The sequence below is a fragment of the Rhinopithecus roxellana genome, chromosome 19 (assembly GCF_007565055.1).
Source record: "Rhinopithecus roxellana isolate Shanxi Qingling chromosome 19, ASM756505v1, whole genome shotgun sequence".
NCBI classification, from domain to species: domain Eukaryota; kingdom Metazoa; phylum Chordata; class Mammalia; order Primates; family Cercopithecidae; genus Rhinopithecus; species Rhinopithecus roxellana.
In genome coordinates, this window is record NC_044567.1 from 19,271,490 (window position 1) to 19,291,876 (window position 20,387).

At 45.5% G+C, this 20,387-nt stretch overlaps 1 protein-coding gene across 1 annotated transcript; it reads left to right on the forward strand.

Annotated features, from left to right (window-relative positions):
- Window positions 1-10,286: 10,286 nt before the first annotated feature.
- CRYBA1 (crystallin beta A1) lies at window positions 10,287-19,667 on the forward strand. Its single transcript, XM_030924082.1, has 7 exons — window positions 10,287-10,401; window positions 12,575-12,745; window positions 13,995-14,059; window positions 15,384-15,502; window positions 17,253-17,394; window positions 18,829-18,971; window positions 19,388-19,667. Exons 1-7 carry the CDS (start codon window positions 10,287-10,289, stop codon window positions 19,533-19,535), a joined length of 903 nt encoding a protein of 300 aa, XP_030779942.1. The 3' UTR covers window positions 19,536-19,667.
- The last annotated feature ends 720 nt before the right edge of the window (window positions 19,668-20,387 follow it).

Sequence of the window (20,387 nt, forward strand, 5' to 3'; positions counted from 1 at the left end):
CATCAGTCAAGAGAAGTCTGTGGGTAGTAGCTATGCATAGGGATTAGCATAGGGAGTAGCATAGGGAGAAACTTCCCCAGACTGGAATGGAACAGAGGCTTCCAGGCTGGGCGTGGTGGCTCACACCTGTAATCCCAGCACTTTGGGAAGCCAAGGTGAGCGGATCACTTGAGCCCAGGAGTTTGAGGCCAGCCTGAGCAGCGTGGCAAATCCCCATCTCCACAAAAAATTCAAAAATTAGCTGGGCATGATGGCATGCATCTGTAGTCTCAACTACTTGGGAGGCTGAGGTGGGAGGCTTCCAGAAAAGAGGTCTCCAGGGGGAAAAATGGAGCTGAGACATGATCTGACAGGTTCAAATGTAGACTATCCTATTAGAAGTATTTTTTTTTACCTTTTTTTTATTATTATACTTTAAGTTCTAGGGTACATGTGCACAACGTGGAGGTTTGTTACATATGCATACATGTGCCATGTTGGTGTGCTGCACCCATTAACTCGTCATTTACATTAGGTGTATCTCCTAATGCTATCCCTCCCCCCTCCCCCAGCCCATGATAGGCCCCGGTGTGTGATGTTCCCCACCCTGTGTTAGAAGTATTTAATGAAGATGCTGGGAAACTGAACCTATGAAAAACATTAGGCATTTTCTTAACTCCAGAAAAAGCAAAACATGGTTCAAGAAAGGAAATGTTATCAAATTTTACTTGGTCAGCAGTGAACAATATTTACAAATTCATAGACATGGAAATGCTGAATATGGATTTAAGTAAAATGTATAATACATCCATAGGACGGTGGGGAGGGGGAGAGGGCCATAAGAAGGATAAAATCTTTTTTTTTTTTTTTTTTTGAGACTGAGTTTCACTCTTGTTGCCCAGGCTGGAGTGCAATGGCGTGATCTTGGCTCACCGCAACCTCTGCCTCCTGGGTTCAAGTGATTCTCCTGTCTCAGCTTCGCGAGTAGCTGGGATTACAGGCATGTGCCATCACATCCAGCTAATTTTTTTGTATTTTCTCTATGTTGGTCAGGCTGGTTTCGAACTCCCAACCTCAGGTGATCTGCCCACCTTGGCCTCCCAAAGTGCTGGGATTACAGGTGTGAGCCACCGTGCCTGGCCCTTTTTTTTTTCTTTTTCTTTTTCTTTTTTTTGAGACAGAGTCTCACTCTGTCACCCAGGCTGGAGTGCAGTAGTGCCATCTCAGCTCACTGCAACCTCTGCTTCCTGGGTTCAAGCAATCCTCCTGCCTCAGCCTCCTGAGTAGCTGGAGCTATAGGAATGAAACACCATGCCCTGCTAATTTTTTTTTTAAATTTGTAGAGATGGGGTCTCACTATGTTGCCCAGGATGGTTTCAAACTCCAGGGCTCAAGCGATTCTCCCACCTCAGCCTCCCAAAGTGCTGGGATTATAAGCATAAGCCACCATGCCTGGCCAGAGGGATAAAATCTTATCTGCCAAAACCTTTAATATATAACGTCAAAATCGATGAATACCAGAAAAAAAGCTAAAAAGTTGAAAATGGTAACCTCTGGGCAGAGTAGCTGCTGGGTTTTAAAAAAATATGTAGGCCAGGTGTGGTGGCTCGCACCTGTAATCCCAACACTGTGGGAGGCTGAGGCTGGTGGAAGATCACTTAAAGTCAGGAGTTTGAGACTAGTCTGGCCAACATGGTGAAACCCTGTCCCTACTAAAAATACAAAAATTAGCTGGGCATGGTGGTGGACGCCTGTAATCCCAGCTACTAGGGAGGCTGAGGCAGGAGAATTGCTTGAACCCAGGAGGCAGAGGTTGCAGTGAACTAAGATCCTGCCATTGCACTCCAGCCTGGGCAAAAAGAGCAAAACTCCATCTCAGAAAAAAAAAAAAAAAAAAAAAAAATATATATATATATATATACACACACATACACACACACACACATATTATATAACTTTGATGCACTAAATATTTATTACGCAAGAAAATATGACCTCTTAGGTTATACATAATTTTCTAACAAACTATAGGAGTTGCTTTTTAAAATACTAGATAAAAGGGGGCTATTGATTAAAAGAAGTTCCTGAGATGGTAAGAGGGTATATAATTCAGGACAGGAAGTGCTGATCATCTGGGGCTGGAGATAAAGAGGTGAGGTGAGTGTGGTAATAGATACTCCTGCAGGTATTGCAGCTTCCAGGGGCAGAAAGCTGAGGAAATCTATGCCTGATAAAATAGGTTATAATGTCACCTGCTGGGAGCAAAGGGAGTCTAGGCGTTAAGCAGCTTGAAGACAGTGTGAAGGAACATACACAAGGAGCAGGATGTTACTGTGGAAATTTCAGGCTGGGCATGGTGGCTCACACCTGTAATCCCAGCACTTTGGGAAGCCAAGGCAAGAGGATCACTTGAAACCAGGAGTTCAAGACCAGCCTGGGCATCACAATGAGATCCTGTCTCACAAACATTTTTTTTTTAATTACTCAGGCATAGTGGTGCACACCTGTATTCTTAGCTGCTCAGGAGGTTAAGGTGAGAGGATCGCTTGAGCCCAAGAGTTCAAGGCTGCAATGAGCCATGATCGCACCACTGCACTTCAACCTGGGCGAGATAGCAAGGTCCTGTCTCTAAAAAAGAACAAAAAAGAAAAATCGGCTGAGTCGCCAAAGTGGTAGATATTAAAAACCAAAGTAGTGAGTTGTGCAACAGACCATTATGCAGAAATTTCTTTTTTTCTTTTTCTTTTTTTTTTTTTTTTTGATACACAGTCCACTCTGTCACCCAGGCTGGAATGCAGTGGCGCAATCTCATCTCACTGCAACCTCCGCTCCCAGATTCAAGTCATTCTCTTGCCTCAGCCTCCCCAGTAGCTAGGATTACAGGTACATGCCACCACACCCTGGCTAATTTTTGTATTTTTAGTAGAAAGAGCGTTTCACCATGTTGGCCAGGCAGGTCTCCAACTCCTGACCTCAAGTGATTGACCGGCCTTGGCCTCCCAAAGTGCTGTGATTACAGGCATGAGCCATACTGCGTGGCCTACACTTTCTACTTATACCAAGAATATAAAAGAGCTGGAGAAATTGGAGACAGAGGCAGAAAGAAAATTCTGGGAGGCAGCTGTGTTGTGAATCCCACTGCCCTTCAGGGGAAGGGGTGAAGAAGCTTCACTGCAAGGCAAAGGAGAAGGCTACGAGGGGCCCACTCTGAAAGCTTAAGATGTATCGCCTGCAGTTTAGAATCTAAAGGTCAGAAGTTAGGCTGGGCAACTGCTGAGGGATGAGGCCAAGCAAAGGAGGCTGATTGAGTAAGAACAAGTCCACATGCCAGAACTGGCCATGGCAAAGCATGTGTGAGTGCTTCCCATGGATAAGAGGGAGGTCATGCCTGAGAGGGAGCTGGAATGGGGCTGTAGCGACTTAGACCTGGAGGACTGATGTGTCCTTAGCAGAATGACACTGTAGGTGACCAGCAGGTGCCTAGGAGCCGTAGAAGGAACAGGTAGCCAGAGTGGAGATGCATAGACCTAGATCAAAGTTACTCCAAGTGGCGGGCTCTCCCAAGAACCATTAAGTGCCCACAAGACTGACAGCTGTGAAGAGTTGCCAGATACAGAGAGTGTGAAGCCATCTAACCACACGACCAGTCAAGTAAGACATTTTCTGCCCTCTTCCTCTCTTGTTCCTTCCGCTTCTGGAAGGGTCAGAAACCAGTGAAACAGTGGGAGAAAGAAAAAAGGGTTCACTTTGCGTGGGTCCAGGGTTTCTGCCTAAAGCATGTCCTGTCTGGGATTACAAACAGACGACTTACTTTTGAATGGAGATTGAAGTTTTGGTTGCTACCACCATACACTGAACATTCGCATTTAACATTGAGATTGTCTTTTTTAGTGATTTAAAGTAATCATCTAGGCCCAGTCGAGGTGGCTCATGCCTATACTCCCAGCACTCTGGGAGGCCGAGGCAGGCAGATCACCTGAGGCCAGGAATTTGAGACCAACCTGGCCAGCATGGCGAAACCCCATCTCTACCAAAAAATACAAAAATTAGCCAGGCGTGATGGCGGGTGCCTGTAATCCCAGCTAATTGGGAGGTTGAGGCACAAGAATCACTTGAACCCGGGAGGTGGAGGTTTCAGTGAGCCAAGATCACACCACTGCACTCCAGCCTGGGTGACAGAGTGAGGCTCGGTCTCAAAAAAATAAAATAGGCCGGGTGCGGTGGCTCACGCCAGTAATCCCAGCACTCTGGGAGGCCAAGGAGGGTGGATCACCTGAGGTCAGGAGTTTGAAACCAGCCTGGCCAGCATGGTGAAACCTATCTCTAATAAAAATACAAAAATTAGCCAGGCGTAGTGGTGGATGCCTATAGTCCCAGCTACTTGGGAGACTGAGGCAAGAGAATCGCTTGAACCCAGGAGGAGGAGATTGCAGTGAGCTGAGATCACGCCATTGCACTCCAGCCTGGGTGACAGAGCAAGACCGTCTCAAATAATAATAATAATAATAATAATAAGAAGAAGAAGAAGAAGAAGAAGAAGAAGAAGAAGAAGAAGAAGAAGAAAAGGTAACCATCTAACTTTTTATTACCAGTAAGTATCCAGAAAAGCCATGAGTCCATCCAAATATACATCCAAGGCAAAGAAGGTAAACTAGCCCCACCAGAAAAATAAATAAATAAAGGGGCCGAAGAGATGAGAATAAAGTTACTTTTCTGGCTACTCTGTTGTTCACACAAGTCAAGAGGAAGAGGGATGCCTATAAGCAACATGATAAAAAAAAAATACAGATTTTTGAAACAAAGAGAATTGAGTTTGTAATGTGGCTCTGCCACTTCTTAGCTATATGGCCTCAGGTTGATAACATAAGTTCTCTGAGTCTGTTTTCTGCATTGGAAAATGGAGCTAGTTAGGCATATCTCCCAGGGTTATTTGGGAGGACTAAACTAGACAACATTTGGAAAAAGACTTAAAAACATATTGGTTTTCTTCCTTTCTCCTCTTTGTTATAGGATGCTGTGGTTGGCTGGTCAGCCTGGGTAAGCCAGGGAAGATTTCCTGCAGGTGGTGACTCTTTACACTGTCTTCTCCAAAGGACAAAAGAGAAGCAGATTGGCAGAGGGGGATCATGGGGTGCTCCAGACAAAAGCAAGATAAGACTAGGGTTGACGGATAAAAAGCAGGATACCCAATTAAAGTTGACTTTCGGATAAACAACAAATAATTTTTAGTAGAAAAAATGTTTGCGATCTACTGATACTAAAAAAAAGCCGTTATTTACCTGAAATTCACATTTAACTTAGTATCCTATATTTTTACTTGCTCAATCTAGCAATCCTGAATGAGACCGAGTTGGACTGCTTAGCTACAGTGGAGAGAGTGGGCTGAGTGTCACACAATAGGACAAGTCCCATCCTTGTATCTACTTCTCTGTTTCTAGGGGTTCTAGTTGAGAGGAAGTGACTAAAGCTGCAGTATTGAGAAGTTAACTTAGACTGAGTTGAATTGAGATGCTCTGAGTCATTTACACACAGAGCAAGCAGGCTGTGGAGGCTGGGCCCTTAGGACAACAGCTCTCCTAGCAGGTTGGCATCCTTTTATGCCTGGAAGCAGAGGAATGGATGACCTCAGAAAGGGTTCAGAAAGAAATGGAGGCACGTTCTCCCCCAGTGCCTGCCCTACTGGCTTTTCAGGCCCCGCCAGGCCCTGGCTCCCCTGTCTGTTTAAAGAGGTATAAAGGCACAGTGCAAAAAAACAAGATCCTGCAGCAGCAGCCCCTCATCGGGGAGGTGGGTCCATGCTGAACGCTGACTGGGCCCTTTGCTTTGTACCCATCCTGCTTATTCCCACACAACAAAAGTGCTGCTCAGCCGCCTGGCCAACTCCATTGTGCACTTACCACAAAGTGCTGAGTCCAAGGGCTTCCCTGGCCCCATGACCTCACTCCCTCTCCCCTGGCCTAGAAGCAAGGCCAGGGAGTCCAAGCCATCCACAAAATTCCATTGAGCATCTACAATGCTTGGCATGTAGCCCTGGTGTCGAGAAGCCCAAGGTTCGAACTGCCCAGGTTGCATTTGGGGAGCTGTCAAGGTCCTCTTAATGTCAGATATCACCCCTAAATCTAACAGCGCACCCCTCTGGACAGCTAGTTTTTTCACTCAGTTGTGCAATGAGTGTGTAGGCTGAGAACAGTTTGCAATCTGTGTCCCCAATAGATCCATGCCCTTTAGAAAACTAGACTGACAAAATACGCTGCTAAAATTTAATAAAGAAAAATATTGGAAAACAAGAAAAATGGAGTGAATTTTCCAAATTCAAAGGAAACTTTTTTATCTTTTTTTTTTTTTCTAAAATCTGTGCTGCAAGGTCAGGAGATCGAGACCACAGTGAAACCCCGTCTTTACTAAAAATACAAAAAATTAGCCGGGCACAGTGGCAGGCGCCTGTAGTCCCAGCTACTCATGAGGCTGAGGCAGGAGAATGGCGTGAACCCGGGAGGCGGAGCTTGCAGTGAGCTGAGATCCGGCCACTGCATTCCAGCCTGGGCGACAGAGCGAGACTCTGTCTCAAAAAAAAAAAAAAAATCTGTGCTGCTTGCTCCCACTTGTCTCTATGAGAATCTGGCAAAAGATGGTATCTGACTTGGCACAATCAGTAATGCAATTACCATATGGTGATGAGTTCTGAGTACCTAGCATTGCCCTAAACCCCTTTATTTCCCTTCCTCTGATAGCAGTGGTTAAGGTAGATATTATCATCCTACTTCGTGCCAGGAAGAAAGAAGATGGGCTTTGCAGTCAGATAGACATGTACTGAAGTCCCTGCTAGGTTCCCTGGCCCAGAACTTCCCTGGCCTCTCAGAACCTCAGTTAGCTCATCTATAAAATGGGTATTATTATTATTATTATTATCTACTTCACGGCATTGTGGTAAGGATTACAAAGGCACTGTCTGGTTTTGCGGTCAGTGCTCAGTAAGCTGTAGTTATTATTAATAAGGATTAGCAGGAGAGACCCAAACCCAGCCTGGGAGAAGGGATTCCAAGCTGGTTGCTCCCTTCATTCCCACTCCTTGAGTGGCTCTGCTTTAACTTTCCTGGAACGAGTTGGGGCTGGGGGCTGCAGCAAGGGAAGCAGCAGTGCCAGACAATGTCAGAGGGGGAATCCTCTAGAACTCTGTTAAAAACTATACTGAGTTGATATTTGGAAGGCTTCGTGGTCAGTACTGGACAGCTGATGATCCTCAATCTTTCGGGACTTAAGGTGATTGAGAAAAGTGGGTTGAGGCCAGACGAAGACTTAGGACTCCACGAATGTTTGATGGATATTTGTAAATTGTTTGCACAATAATCCTGATTCCCACCCGACCCCCACTATAGTTCTGTGCATGTGCATTTGGGCTTTTCAATCAAACATAAAAGCCCCGCTTCTCTGCAAAAATTAAAAATTAGCTAAGTTGGTCTCCATGTACTAGCAATTCAGTAGGATGGAAAGCCCCCATATTACAATGCTGAGAGTGTGTGAAGCACAAGCAGGCCAGTTGTGGTTGGGGTGAGAAGGCCAAACTCAGCTGGGTGCTCCTAACAATAAGGACTATGCCACCAAAATCACAAAACCCATTCATTCATTCATTCATTCATTCATTCATTCATTCATTCAAAATATACTTATTGAGCTAGAAGTTATGCTTAGAGCCGAAGACATAGCAATGAATCAGGCAGGGTGCAGTGTCTCACACTTGTAATCCCAGCACTTTGGGAGGCTGAGGCCAGTGAATCCCTTGAGTCCAGGAGTTCGAAACCTGCCTGGGCAACATGGCAAAACCATGTCTCTACAAACAAATACAAAAATTAGCTGAGCATGATGGCACACACCTATCATCTTAGCTACCTGGGAGGCTGAGGTGGGAGGATTGCTTGAGCCTGGGAGGTGGAGGTTGCAGTGAGCCATGATTGTGCCACTGCACTCTAGCCTGGGCAACAGAGTGAGACCCTGTCTCAATAAAAAAAAAAAAAGAGAAACAAACAAACAAACAAACAAACCCAGTGAACTAGACAGATGAAGCCCCTGCCCTTATACAGCATGGAGCCTAGTGGAAGAATTAGATAGGTAAACAATGTTTTTTTTTTTAAATCACTTTGTTTTAATAGAAAATATGTTCTCAATGTTCAAAATTTAAAGATTACAGAAAAATATATTATGAAAAGTCTTGTCCTTTATCTGAGCCCCAAGTGCCTCAGTTCCCCCGAACCCTTGGAAACCAGTACTTCTAGTTCCTAAAGCAATTTCTGCAGCATGATCAATGTGACCTTGTGTGATTGGAAAAGCACGGGATGCCATGAGGACACACCATGAGGGCCTAAGCCAGCCTAAGAGTGGATGATTGAAAAAATGACTAAATGAGTGTTTCCTGAAGACCCTAATTCTGGAGAGGAAAGGAAAGAAGAAGAGAAGGGAAAGGAAAGAAGAATCACCAACCATAGACAGCTAGTGCTTTAAACCCTTGCACAGCCACCAGGTGGCCAGAGCATGCTATGATACCAAAAGCAACTCTGTCCCCTGCCAGACATCCGTCCAGACATCACGAGTTAATCAAGGCATCAGAAACATCCTTGGGGCGATGTGCCATGCTTAGCATCAGACTTACATGTCTAAGAGCAAGTTTGTCCAACCGGCAGCCTGTAGGTGGTAGGTGGCCCAGGACAGTTTTGAAAGCATCCTAACACAAATTAATAAACTTTCTTAAAACATTATGAGATTTTTTTTTTTTTTGCAATTTTTTTTTTTTTTTTTAGCTCATCAGTTATCGTTAGTGTTAGTATATTTTATGTGTGGGCCAAGATAATTCTTCTTCTAATGTGCCCCAGGGAAGCCAAAACATTGGACACCCCTGGTCTCGAACGTTCTGCCCAAATCTGCAAATACTTGAATACATACCAGACCTCACCCCCTTATTTTTGGTTCTGAAAAAAAAAAGGGGTAGGCCGGGCGCGGTGGCTCAAGCCTGTAATCCCAGCACTTTGGGAGGCCGAGACGGGCGGATCACGAGGTCAGGAGATCGAGACCATCCTGGCTAATACGGCGAAACCCCGTCTCTACTAAAAAAATACAAAAAACTAGCCGGGCGACGAGGCGGGCGCCTGTAGTCCCAGCTACTCGGGAGGCTGAGGCAGGAGAATGGCGTGAACCCGGGAGGCGGAGCTTGCAGTGAGCTGAGAGCTGGCCACTGCACTCCAGCCTGGGCGGCAGAGCAAGACTCCGTCTCAAAAAAAAAAAAAAAAAAAAAAAAAAAAAAAAAAAAAAAGGGGGGCACTGATGAAACTTGAGTCGGGGGCTGCAGAGGAAATGGGAGGACTTTCTTCTCCTCTCCAAGCTACTATGAAATTTTCAATAGTATCTGTCATTAGAAAGAGAGTAGGGTAAGGAATCATAAGCCTACAATGTATCAGGCAGATATTCTCTCTATTTTTGAAGTTGAGAGAGTCTGAGTGACTTGTTCAAATCTCCCAGCCGGGAAACTGGGATTTGAACCCACATCTGCCTGGCTCAAAGACCTCCACATCCATTGCAGCCTCTTGCTTCTCACAATATCTGTGATGCTTGAAGAACACATCTGCCTCTTCAGGGCCCCTGGGGAGGCCCATGATTCCCCTACCTAACCTTCATCAAGTGTCCTGAAGTTTCTGGGGAGAAGTCATTTTACCCTTTAAGGTACTATACACTTAGTAACTTGGGCCTGTGAGATTTCCAAAGACCTAAAACAATACAGTAAAACTTCAAAATTGGCTGGACGTGGTGGCTCACGCCTGTAATCCCAGCACTTTGGGAGGCTGAGGTGGGCAGATCACTTGAGGTCAGGAGTTCATGACCAGCCTGGCCAACACGGTGAAACCCTGTCTCTACTAAAATTGCAAAAAAATTAGCTGGGCATGGTGGTGGGTGCCTGTAATCCCAGTTACTCAGGAGACTGAGGCAGGAGAATCACCTGAACCTGGGGGGCAGAGGTTGCAGTGAGCCAAGATCGCACCACTGCACTACAGCCTGGGCAACAGAGCAACACTCTGTCTCAAAAATACAAAAAAAAAATTGGTTTTGAAGGCATGGATGGCAGGAATTCTCGCCCCTGGCCTGGGTGAGCTAGAGGGGAGAAGTAAGGACATCTAGGTCCCTATCACCACTTGCCTAGACAACTTCACAGGAAGGCCCCTGGGAATCTGAGATGGAGCAGGTGAACCCTTCACATCTAGATGGTGAGTCCAGAGGAGGTATTCAGAGGGTTGCCTTCTTCCCCTTCCTACTGCTGCCCAACGATGGCCTGCAGGCTGAAAGAGCCCTTTCCTCCTGGAACTGACATGGGACCTGTCCTGTTTGGGAGCAGAATGGTGAAAGGAATTAACATTAAAGACAAAGGGACAGGCAGTCAAGGTAATTTGAGGAGGAAAAATTGCTTCATTTCTAGGCTCCTTCCCCTTTTGAAGCAGATAAAGTTGCATCCATTATATGCTCAGTGTTTATATTCAGAATTGCAGTTCTAGCCAGGGAGGTCTCTTTCCTCTCCAGGAATTTTTTGGGCCATTTATGCATTACTCCTGAGGGAGGGCCAGTGCAGGGCAGTGACTTCGGTGTTGGTTAGAACTGGGTTTGAGTCTGGGCTCTGCCATTATAAATATCGTGACCTTAGGCAAGTCACTTGATTGTTCTCTGTCTTAGTTTCTTCATCTGGAAAACAGAGATGAAAATAGCACTGTTGTGGTGGCTGTGGAAAAGTATTTCTTTCTTTTCTTGTGGAAAAGTATTTAATTCAAACCTTTCAAGTAAAGCATTTAACACATGTCTAATATATAGGAGTTATTCAATAAATGGTTTAATTCTTTTTTAAAAACCCCAAAAGTTATAGCTCCAAAATTTTAAAAGAAAATTACAAAAGTAAAAGGAATTTTTAATAGCTACAGAGAGACTCATGTCTGCTAGTCAACTACAGTTGAAGTCAACGCTTACATAGTTATATATAAATACAGCATAAAAAAAATTTCCAAGAATACAACAAACCATTTTTTCTCAATAGAGTTCAGAATTATAATAATTCTTTCACTTTTTTTTTTTTTTTTTTTTTTTTGAGACGGAGTCTCGCTCTGTCGCACAGGCTGGAGTGCAGTGGCCGGATCTCAGCTCACTGCAAGCTCCGCCTCCCGGGTTTACGCCATTCTCCTGCCTCAGCCTCCCGAGTAGCTGGGACTACAGGCGCCCGCCACCTCGCCCGGCTAGGTTTTTGGATTTTTTAGTAGAGACGGGGTTTCACCGTGTTAGCCAGGATGGTCTCGATCTCCTGACCTCGTGATCCGCCCGTCTCAGCCTCCCAAAGTGCTGGGATTACAGGCTTGAGCCACCGCGCCCGGCTCTTTCACATTTTTATACAACAAGAAATGCATATCCTGTATGGAAGTGAGGTACATTTTGATGTGTTTGATATGACATGGGGTCTCCCAGGGTCTTAGGAAGATCCTAAGGTGGTGTGAGGAACCTGGAGAAGGACAAGAGACAAATACTCATGGCAGAGACCTCTGTCCTCACCCCCTAGCTGCTCTAAGATTAAGAAAGACTAGAGCAGCCAAGGCCTGCAGCAGCCAGCCATGCCCACAACAGAGGGGCCTCTCTGGATTTCTGTATCCCTGGTTTAAACAAAGGCCCAAGGGATGCCTGCCCAGCAAGCTGAGCCACCAAAGCTCTGGGGATCAGGGGGAACAAAGGCAGAGGGAGAGCAGAGTGCTGACAGGGCCAGAGGCCAGAGGCCGCAGGGCTATAAAGAGGGGGGCCACAGAGCAAGTGGCACCAGATGGAGACCCAGACTGTGCAGCAGGAGCTGGGTGAGTAAGGCCCTCAGGGTGCCCTTGCCCTTCCTCTCCTTGCCCTGCAGAGACATGCCCAGGAGAGGGCCCAGTTCTCCTGTCTAGTGTGTAGAGCCTTCTAGGGTGGCTGGAGAAGACTGGGGAACTCTGGCAGAAGGTAGCCTTCTCTTGTCATCCCAAGAGGAGTCACTTATATAGCAATAACCACTGCCCTAGCAACCAAGGCTGGGGGGTGGGCATGAGCCCCCAAGAAATGAGCAGGGAGAAAGTATGGGGGCAGGACCTGGGAAATGTTGCTTATTCAGAGATTCAGAATGGAAAGATATATTACAGAGTTTGCACGCATCATTCCTGGGCCCGATACCAGCCAGATGGAGGGCCATGAATATCTGTCCTAAGTCAAGAAACCTAATACACACCTGCCTGTCTTCCTTCTTCCCTTCCTCCCCGCTCTTTTCCTTCCTTTCTTGCTCTGTCGTTCCTTTTTTAAAACTCATCCTACTATCTTTACTGTCTACCTAACCTCTATGAGCCTCAGTATCCTAATTTGTAAAATGGGGATAATGATAATTCTTAATTCATAGGCTTTATGTGAAGATTAAATGCGTGAATGCATGTAAAGCATTTAAAACAGGGCCGGACACGTAGATAGCTATTGTTGAGTGTTAACTATTGTAACTCTTTTCTTCTTCACTTTCCTTCAATTAGTCTTTTTCAATGTCCCCCAATCCCTCATCCCCACATGTGCTCAGCACGATGCTATACCAATCCCCTAGAAGACCCAGGTCTTGCCATTGAGGTGCTCACCAGGACATCCAACCAGAACACAGATTGGTACTGTGATGAGTGCCAGAAATCAAGAAAGAAGGCAAGTGGCTGTGGGCTGGAGAAGGCAGGAAAGCCTCTGAGGAGGCAAGGTCAAGGTTGGGTAGGACCTAGGAGATAGAAACGCAGAAAGGAATGGCCGGGCACGGTGGCTCACGCCTGTAATCCCAGCACTTTGGGAGGCCGAGGCGGGCGGATCACCTGAGGTCAGGAGTTCCAGACCAGCTTGACTAACATAGTGAAACCCCGTCTCTACTAAAAATACAAAAATACTCCGTCTAAAAAAGGAAAGAAAGAAAAGCGAAAGGAGCCAGATAAGGATGAGACCATGAAGGGTTACGAGGGAGTTTGGGGCTTGGGATCCTGGCATGGCTGGCTGTTTGGCCAGTCACATGAGGGGTCTGGCCTAGGTGGTTGCCAAAGAGTTTATATTGCGGACAGAGGCAATACTGTCACCTGAAAGCAAATGAGAGGACAGGGTTACAATGCTTGTCAGTGCTTTACCTGCATTATTGTTTCTGATCCTTTTTTTTTTTTTTTTTGAGATGGAGTCTCACTCTGTTGCCCAAGTTGGAGTGCAGTGGCGAGATCTCAGCTCACTGCAACCTCCGCCTCCTGGGTTCAAGTGATTCTCCTGCCTCAGCCTCCCGAGTAGCTGGGACTACAGGTGTGTGCCATCATACCCGGCTAATTTTTGTATTTTTAGTAGAGACGGTGTTTCACCACATAGGCCAGGCTGGTCTCAAACTCCTGACCTCAGGTAATCCACCCGCTTCAGCCTCCCAAAGTGCTGGGATTACAGGCGTGAACCACCATGCCCAGCCTATTGTTTCTGATCCTTACAATAACTCTGCATGTTGAAGCTTTACCAATGGAAAAACTGAGGCTCAGTCTGGGTGCGGTGGCTCACGCCTGTAATCCCACCACTTTGGGAGGCCGAGGTGGGTGGATCACTTGAGGTCAGGAGATCGAGACCAGCCTGGCGAACATGGTGAAACCCTCATCTCTACTAAAAATACAAAAACTAGCCGGGCATGGTGGTGCATGCCTGTAGTCCCAGCTACATGGGAAGCTGAGGCAGGAGGATCGCCTGAGCCTAGGAGGCAGAGGTTGCAGCGAAGTGAGATTGTGCCACTGCACTCTAGCCTGGATGACAGAGCAAGACCCTGTCTCAAAACAGCAACAACAACAACAAAAAATCCCGAGGCACAGCTAGTGAGCGGCAGAGCCAGAATTCCAACCAAAGTCTGTCTTGCAGACTTCAAGTCTCCTTTACCTTTCGAGGCATTCCCTCACCTCACCCTCCTCCCCAGAGGCCACCTCATTTACGTGTGCTCTGTCTTCCAGAAACCCTTCCAACCACGAAGATGGCTCAGACCAACCCTACGCAGGGGTCCCTGGGGCCATGGAAGGTAAGCCCACCCCCATCACATCCAACAGGGCAGGGGTGAGATGCTGCACAGAGCAGGCCCCAAGCCCGTGCTCATCCATGAAGCAGTGACTGACCAGAAAAAACCCAGTTTGTAGGGGAAAGGTTCACACAAGCTCCAGTGCTGTCGAAGGAAGGATCTCTCAGGATGTCCTGTCGGACAAAGGAAGGATGACTCTGGACGCCAATGATGGGTGGGAGATGATACCTAGTTTCCTAACTCCTCTCTCCTTCCCACTAAAGTCATCTTAAAATACAGCAGCCCAGCAATGATTATATCCATGGAGAAAATGAGGGCCCATAAAGAGATTTACTACTAGATCCCAAATCAATTACAGGACTCAGCCTCCCAGCCTGAGGCTGGCTTTAACCATTGGCCGAAGTGGCTGATCCTCAGGCCTCTCACTGGCCTCTCTCCAACACTCCCCATTCTCCTCATTGGGTCAACTCTGAGGCCAACTCACAGCTTTGGGAGTGGTCCTCTGGCCAGGTCCACAAGCCAGGTTTTAGTTCAAAGTGCAAAAAGGTTGACCATAACTTTCCTTTTTTTTTTTTTTTTTTTTTTTTTTTGAGACGGAGTCTCGCTCTGTTGCCTGGGCTGGAGGGCAGTGGCTGGATCTCAGCTCACTGCAAGCTCCGCCTCCCAGGTTTATGCCATTCTCCTGCTTCAGCCTCCCAAGTAGCTGGGACTACAGGTGCCCGCCACCTCGCCCGGCTAGTTTTTTGTATTTTTTTTTTTTTTTTTTTTTTTTTTTAGTAGAGATGGGGTTTCACCATGTTAGCCAGGATGGTCTCGATCTCCTGACCTCGTGATCCGCCCGTCTCGGCCTCCCAAAGTGCTGGGATTACAGGCTTGAGCCACCGCGCCCGGCCAACCATAACTCTCCTTTACACCCTTGGTTTCTATGGGGGTGTGGCTGGAGAAGCTAAGAATCTGTAAGGAACTCCTGGGACTCCCAGAATCCTGGCCTCTGGGCCATGCTTATGAAGGAACTGTGGTGGAATGGAAGCCCATAAGTCCTTGGCCTGTCCATTGGTCTAGCTAGTATCCTTGGCAGACCATTTCTACAATAAACCAATCCTCCCTCCACATCATCCCTACTCTGGGCAAATGAACACCAACCAGTGGCGTTAATTCAGACCCCTTCCTGCCCTGTCTACACTGGAAGAGACCTCATCAGGCATCCCAGGCTACAGCTGGTAACAGAAAGCACAGAGTCAGATACAAGTTAAGCTGTTGACCTGGGCCTCTGTTTTTCCTGATGTACCAGGTTCTAGCTCTCTTGTGCCATTCAATCTCATTTCAGATAACCATCTATGATCAGGAGAACTTTCAGGGCAAGAGGATGGAGTTCACCAGCTCCTGTCCAAATGTCTCTGAGCGCAGTTTTGATAATGTCCGGTCCCTCAAGGTGGAATGTGGCGCGTGAGTATGGGCCTCTGCAGAACCACAGTCCCTTATTTCAAGTCCTTTCAGACATGGGACCACAGAGTGGGGATAGGGGAAGAAGGATGTCCCCCTAGGCTCTAGTCATTTCTCAGAGAGAGGCCTTGAAAGAAATCACTACATGCATAATTTAGTAAGCCAAAGCTAGAAGGAACATGAGGTTCTTAGTGGCCTGGTACTAGATTTCAGGGGCTGGATAAAGAAATACATACAATGGGGTGGGGCAGTGGCAGTAATCAAATTTTTGCTTCTGGAGTTCACAGGCTGCTACCTAGGGTGCCCTCAGAACAGCCACAAGACCCTTGAGTTTTTCTTGCCTGCAGAAAATTGGTAAAGAAGAAAGTGTCAAGTGGCTGCCTCTATGGCTAACTCTCCTCCTGCATGTCCCAGAGCAGACACTGTTAGCTAATTTCTTTATGAAAAAAAAAAAAAAAAACCTCAACTCCATGACTCCAGAGACATATTAGCTCCTGATTCATCTTTCAGGCAGTTTCTTGTTGATGGTTAATCTTGGTGAGGGAGACCCTCTCATTTTTGTCCTCTGACTCTTGGCAGAGTAGTTGAGGCCTTTATCATTAGCCTGAAAACACCTAAGGAAAAGCCTCGCCCTTGACTAGGCAGAACTGGCCTTGCATGTGGATAGGCTTCCACAAGTTGCTTGCCACCAAAATTAAGCTCTTCAGTCCTTTGAAAGAAGTAACACTTTAAGGTGTCATCACTGAGACCCAATTGTGAAAAACTGAACTGAGTGTTTCAAGTTTTAAGTATAAGTATGGGGCACTAGGAGAAAGAACTTGCAAGTCACAGGAAAAAAGAGACTAGTAATCCATCAGTTGCTTGTTCATCCCTGTGCTTTCTTAAGAATAAGTCAACAGGTTTGGCTTGAGCCAAAGCAATAGTCCAGGGGTGTCTAATCTTTTGGCTTCCCTAGGCCACACTGAAAGAATTGTCTTGGGCCACATATAAAATACAATAACGATAGCTGATGAGCTAACAACAACAACAACAACTCAAAATGTTTTGAGAAAGTTTACAAACTTGTGTTGGGCTGCGTTCAAAGCTGTCCTGAGTTGCATGCAGCCCTTGGGCCACAGGTTGGACAAGCTTGCAATAGTCAGTCACCAGATCCTGAACCAGGTATGGAGAAAAAGAAAAAAAAAAAATTTTTTTTTTTTTTTTTGAGACAAAGTGTTACTCTGTTGCCCAGGCTGGAGTGCAGTGGCACAATCACGGCTTACTGCAGCCTCCACCTCCAAGGCTCAACCCTCAGCCCCCTGAATAGCTGGGACTGCAGTAGTGTGTCACCACGCCTGGCTAATTTTTGAGTTTCGTAGATGGGGTTTTGCCATGTTTCCCAGGCTGGTCTCCAACTCATGGGCTCAAGCGATCTGCTTGCCTTGGCCTCCTGAAGTGTTGAGACTACAGTGAGCCACCACACCCAGCCAGGAAATACAATTTTAGATTGGCTTTGCTAATACACTTCACTCAGACCAGTGAAGTAGACAGAACTTTTCAGTGATAATCCCAAAACAAATATTACATTTATAAACCTGCTTAGTATACCTGTCAACTCATTCCTCACCTCTTGTGATAAATTACTTTGTACAGCTCTACTGGGATTGGCTTGATATCTTACCCCACTATTAACTTATCTAAAACGAAAGATGCCTTCTCCCCAAGGCCATATAGGCTTTGAACACCATGAACAAACACTACATGTCTTTGGCAGCTGGATTGGTTATGAGCATACCAGCTTCTGTGGGCAACAGTTTATCCTGGAGAGAGGAGAATACCCTCGCTGGGATGCCTGGAGTGGGAGTAATGCCTACCACATTGAGCGTCTCATGTCCTTCCGCCCCATCTGTTCAGCTGTGAGTCTCTGAAATTTCCACTTCTGTGCATATGAGGGATGGGACAAGAGGGTGTGGACAGACTGACGTTCATGCTATTTCTCATCAGTTATGCTGAATGTGGCAGGAAAAAAGACAAAAGTAAAAAAAAAAAAGAGAAAACATCACTTTCTCCTCTAAGCCTGCTATTTGATTTTTCTCCACCAGGTGGTATTTCCCTTAAGTTAAAACTAAGGGCCTTACAGGTGGCAATAAGTGGATACTCAAGAGCCCAGTAAACTTGTGAAACACTAGTAAATGAGTGAGTCTTTACCCTGTAGTAAAAAGCAAATCCTTGGCCATCTAAATTTCAATCTGTGCAACATTTTACTGCAGAAACAGGGAAATGCTGAAGTAACCTTTCAGTAAGTGGGAATGACTAAAAAATAGGCAAGTCTTCCATTATCTATCTACATTGATTGATAATCATCTTCTTGTTCTGAACACTTAAGTATTACTCAATAATGCATCAGGCTGGGATGTTTCTGGTCTTTGGAAAGAGTTCAAGCAGAAAGCAGGATGATCTTCAGGGGTGTGTTGAAAAATGATCCCTGTATTAGGAGTTAGGTTGGGCTAGAACCTTTCCAAATATTCAGTCTATATGTGAGTTTCTTGTGATTTTGGTTAATAATCTCACCTTGGTTCAAAGTCTTGCCAAAATTCAACTGATGGAGAAGTTAACCGAAACAGCTCTAATCCAAACAAATAGTTCCCTATCTGGAAATTATTTCAATCTTTTAAAAACATTTCATTTTTCCACCCTAAGGTATAACTGACATACAGTAAAATGCACAGATCCTAAGTGCATATTCTCATGAGTTTTGAAAAATACATGGATCCATGTTACCAACACCCTAACCATATAAAGAACATTCCATCATAGTTCCCTGGTGGCCCTTTCCACTCAATTGCTCCCCTACCACTTTCTATCATCAAACAGTTTTGTCCATTTTTGAAGTTCATACAGGTTGGTCTCTGCCTTTTTAATGCTTGTGTAGTATTCATGTCCCCTACTGGACATACGGGTTATTTCCAACAACACACATACACACGCAAGCACACACATACATATTTGGGCTTACTTTTTGTATTAATTTGTGAGATATTTTTTCACATTAGTGAGTATTCATCCCTTGGTTGGCTGCATTTTGTTAGTACTTTTTCCCACTGTCAAATCCTCTTCATTGTTCCAAAACAGTATATGTTATTTGTACATTCCAAATGTTATGGTATTTAAATTGGAATAAATAAAATTATGGGTAACTTTTTTCTCACATATATGTTGCCTTAATCTTTTTAAAATAAAGTATCATGTGCTTCCTTGTGTAATCCAAAAAAAGTGTTTCAATTTTGAAAAACGTGAATGATAGCCACAGCACTAGTACTGAACATTTTAAAACGATTTATGAATTACAGAATCATAAGGAGTCTAAGATGACCATCTTTGAGAAGGAAAACTTTATTGGACGCCAGTGGGAGATCTCTGACGACTATCCCTCCTTGCAAGCCATGGGTTGGCCCAACAACGAAGTCGGCTCCATGAAGATACAAAGTGGGGCGTAAGTACAACAACAGGATTGGAATACACTTCAAAGTAACTCCTGAAGTTGCATCAATGGTTGTTTTAATCAGATTTCATATGTATTGGTATAGATGTCACATTCTAGTTATACGTAATTTTGAATCACAAGTTCTTTATACCAACTACCACTTAAGGTTGCAGATTTATCTCCCCCAGACATGCCTCTATGGAAGAATTTATGTTGACTACTTACACCTCTTGATGATTAAGGCTAATCAACTAGCTGTAGCCGTATTATGCTTACAAATAGCGCCTGACACATTTAGGATGGCTATGTTTTTCTAAGACTAAAAGCATCCCATACCATTAAGCTGAGGAAAGAGGCTCAGATTTTGGGGTGTTAACCAGATTCCTAATTAGTTTTAATAATGAAATGTACTTTGAATTTCCCAGCTGGGTTTGCTACCAATATCCTGGATATCGTGGGTATCAGTATATCTTGGAATGTGACCATCACGGAGGAGACTATAAACATTGGAGAGAGTGGGGATCTCATGCCCAGACTTCCCAGATCCAATCGATTCGCCGAATCCAACAGTAGCTGATTAAAAGCTCCAAGTACGATAATTCCTCAAGCATGAGACCTTGCTAAGCACTCTAGAATGAGTTTTATGTTCTGCTCACAGACATTGCTTTCAAATGTTAGCTGCTGAAACCCACAATAAACGTCATTAAAAAAAAAAAAAAACTTTGTAGACTGAATTAACTACCATGCTTCACACAAATCACACCTATGTGGATGAGAATTTTTTTTTTCTGAGATGGAGTTTCACTCTTGTTGCCCAGGCTGGAGTGCAATGGCGCTCTCGGCTCACCACAACCTCCGCCTCCTGGGTTCAAGAGATTCTGTCTCAGCCTCCCGAGTAGCTGGGATTACAGGCATGCACCACCACACCCAGCTAATTACTGTATTTTTAGTAGAGACGGGGTTTCTCTATGTTGGTCAGGCTGGTCTCAAACTCCCGACCTCAGGTGATTCTCCCGCCTCGGCCTCCCAAAGTGCTGGGATTACAGGTGTGAGCCACCACGCTCGGCCTGTGGATGAGAATTTTTGTTGAGACAGGGTCTCCCTGTCACCCAGGCTGGAGGGCAGTGGTGCAATCTGGCTTAACTACAGTGTCGATCTCCTGGGCTCAAGTGATCCTCCTGCCTCAGCCTTCTGAGTAGTTTGGACTACAGGTGCCTGCCACTGTGCCTGGCTAATTTTTGTACTTTTTGTAGAGATGAGGTCTCACTATGTTGCCCAGGCTGGTCTTGAACTCTTGGGCTCAAGTGGTCCACCTACTGTGGCCTCCAAAGTGCTGGGATTACAGGTGTTGAGCCACTGCACCTGCCTGGATGAGAATTTTTAGTTAAGCTTCCATAAAACTCCACATTCTCTTTGTGTCCTTGC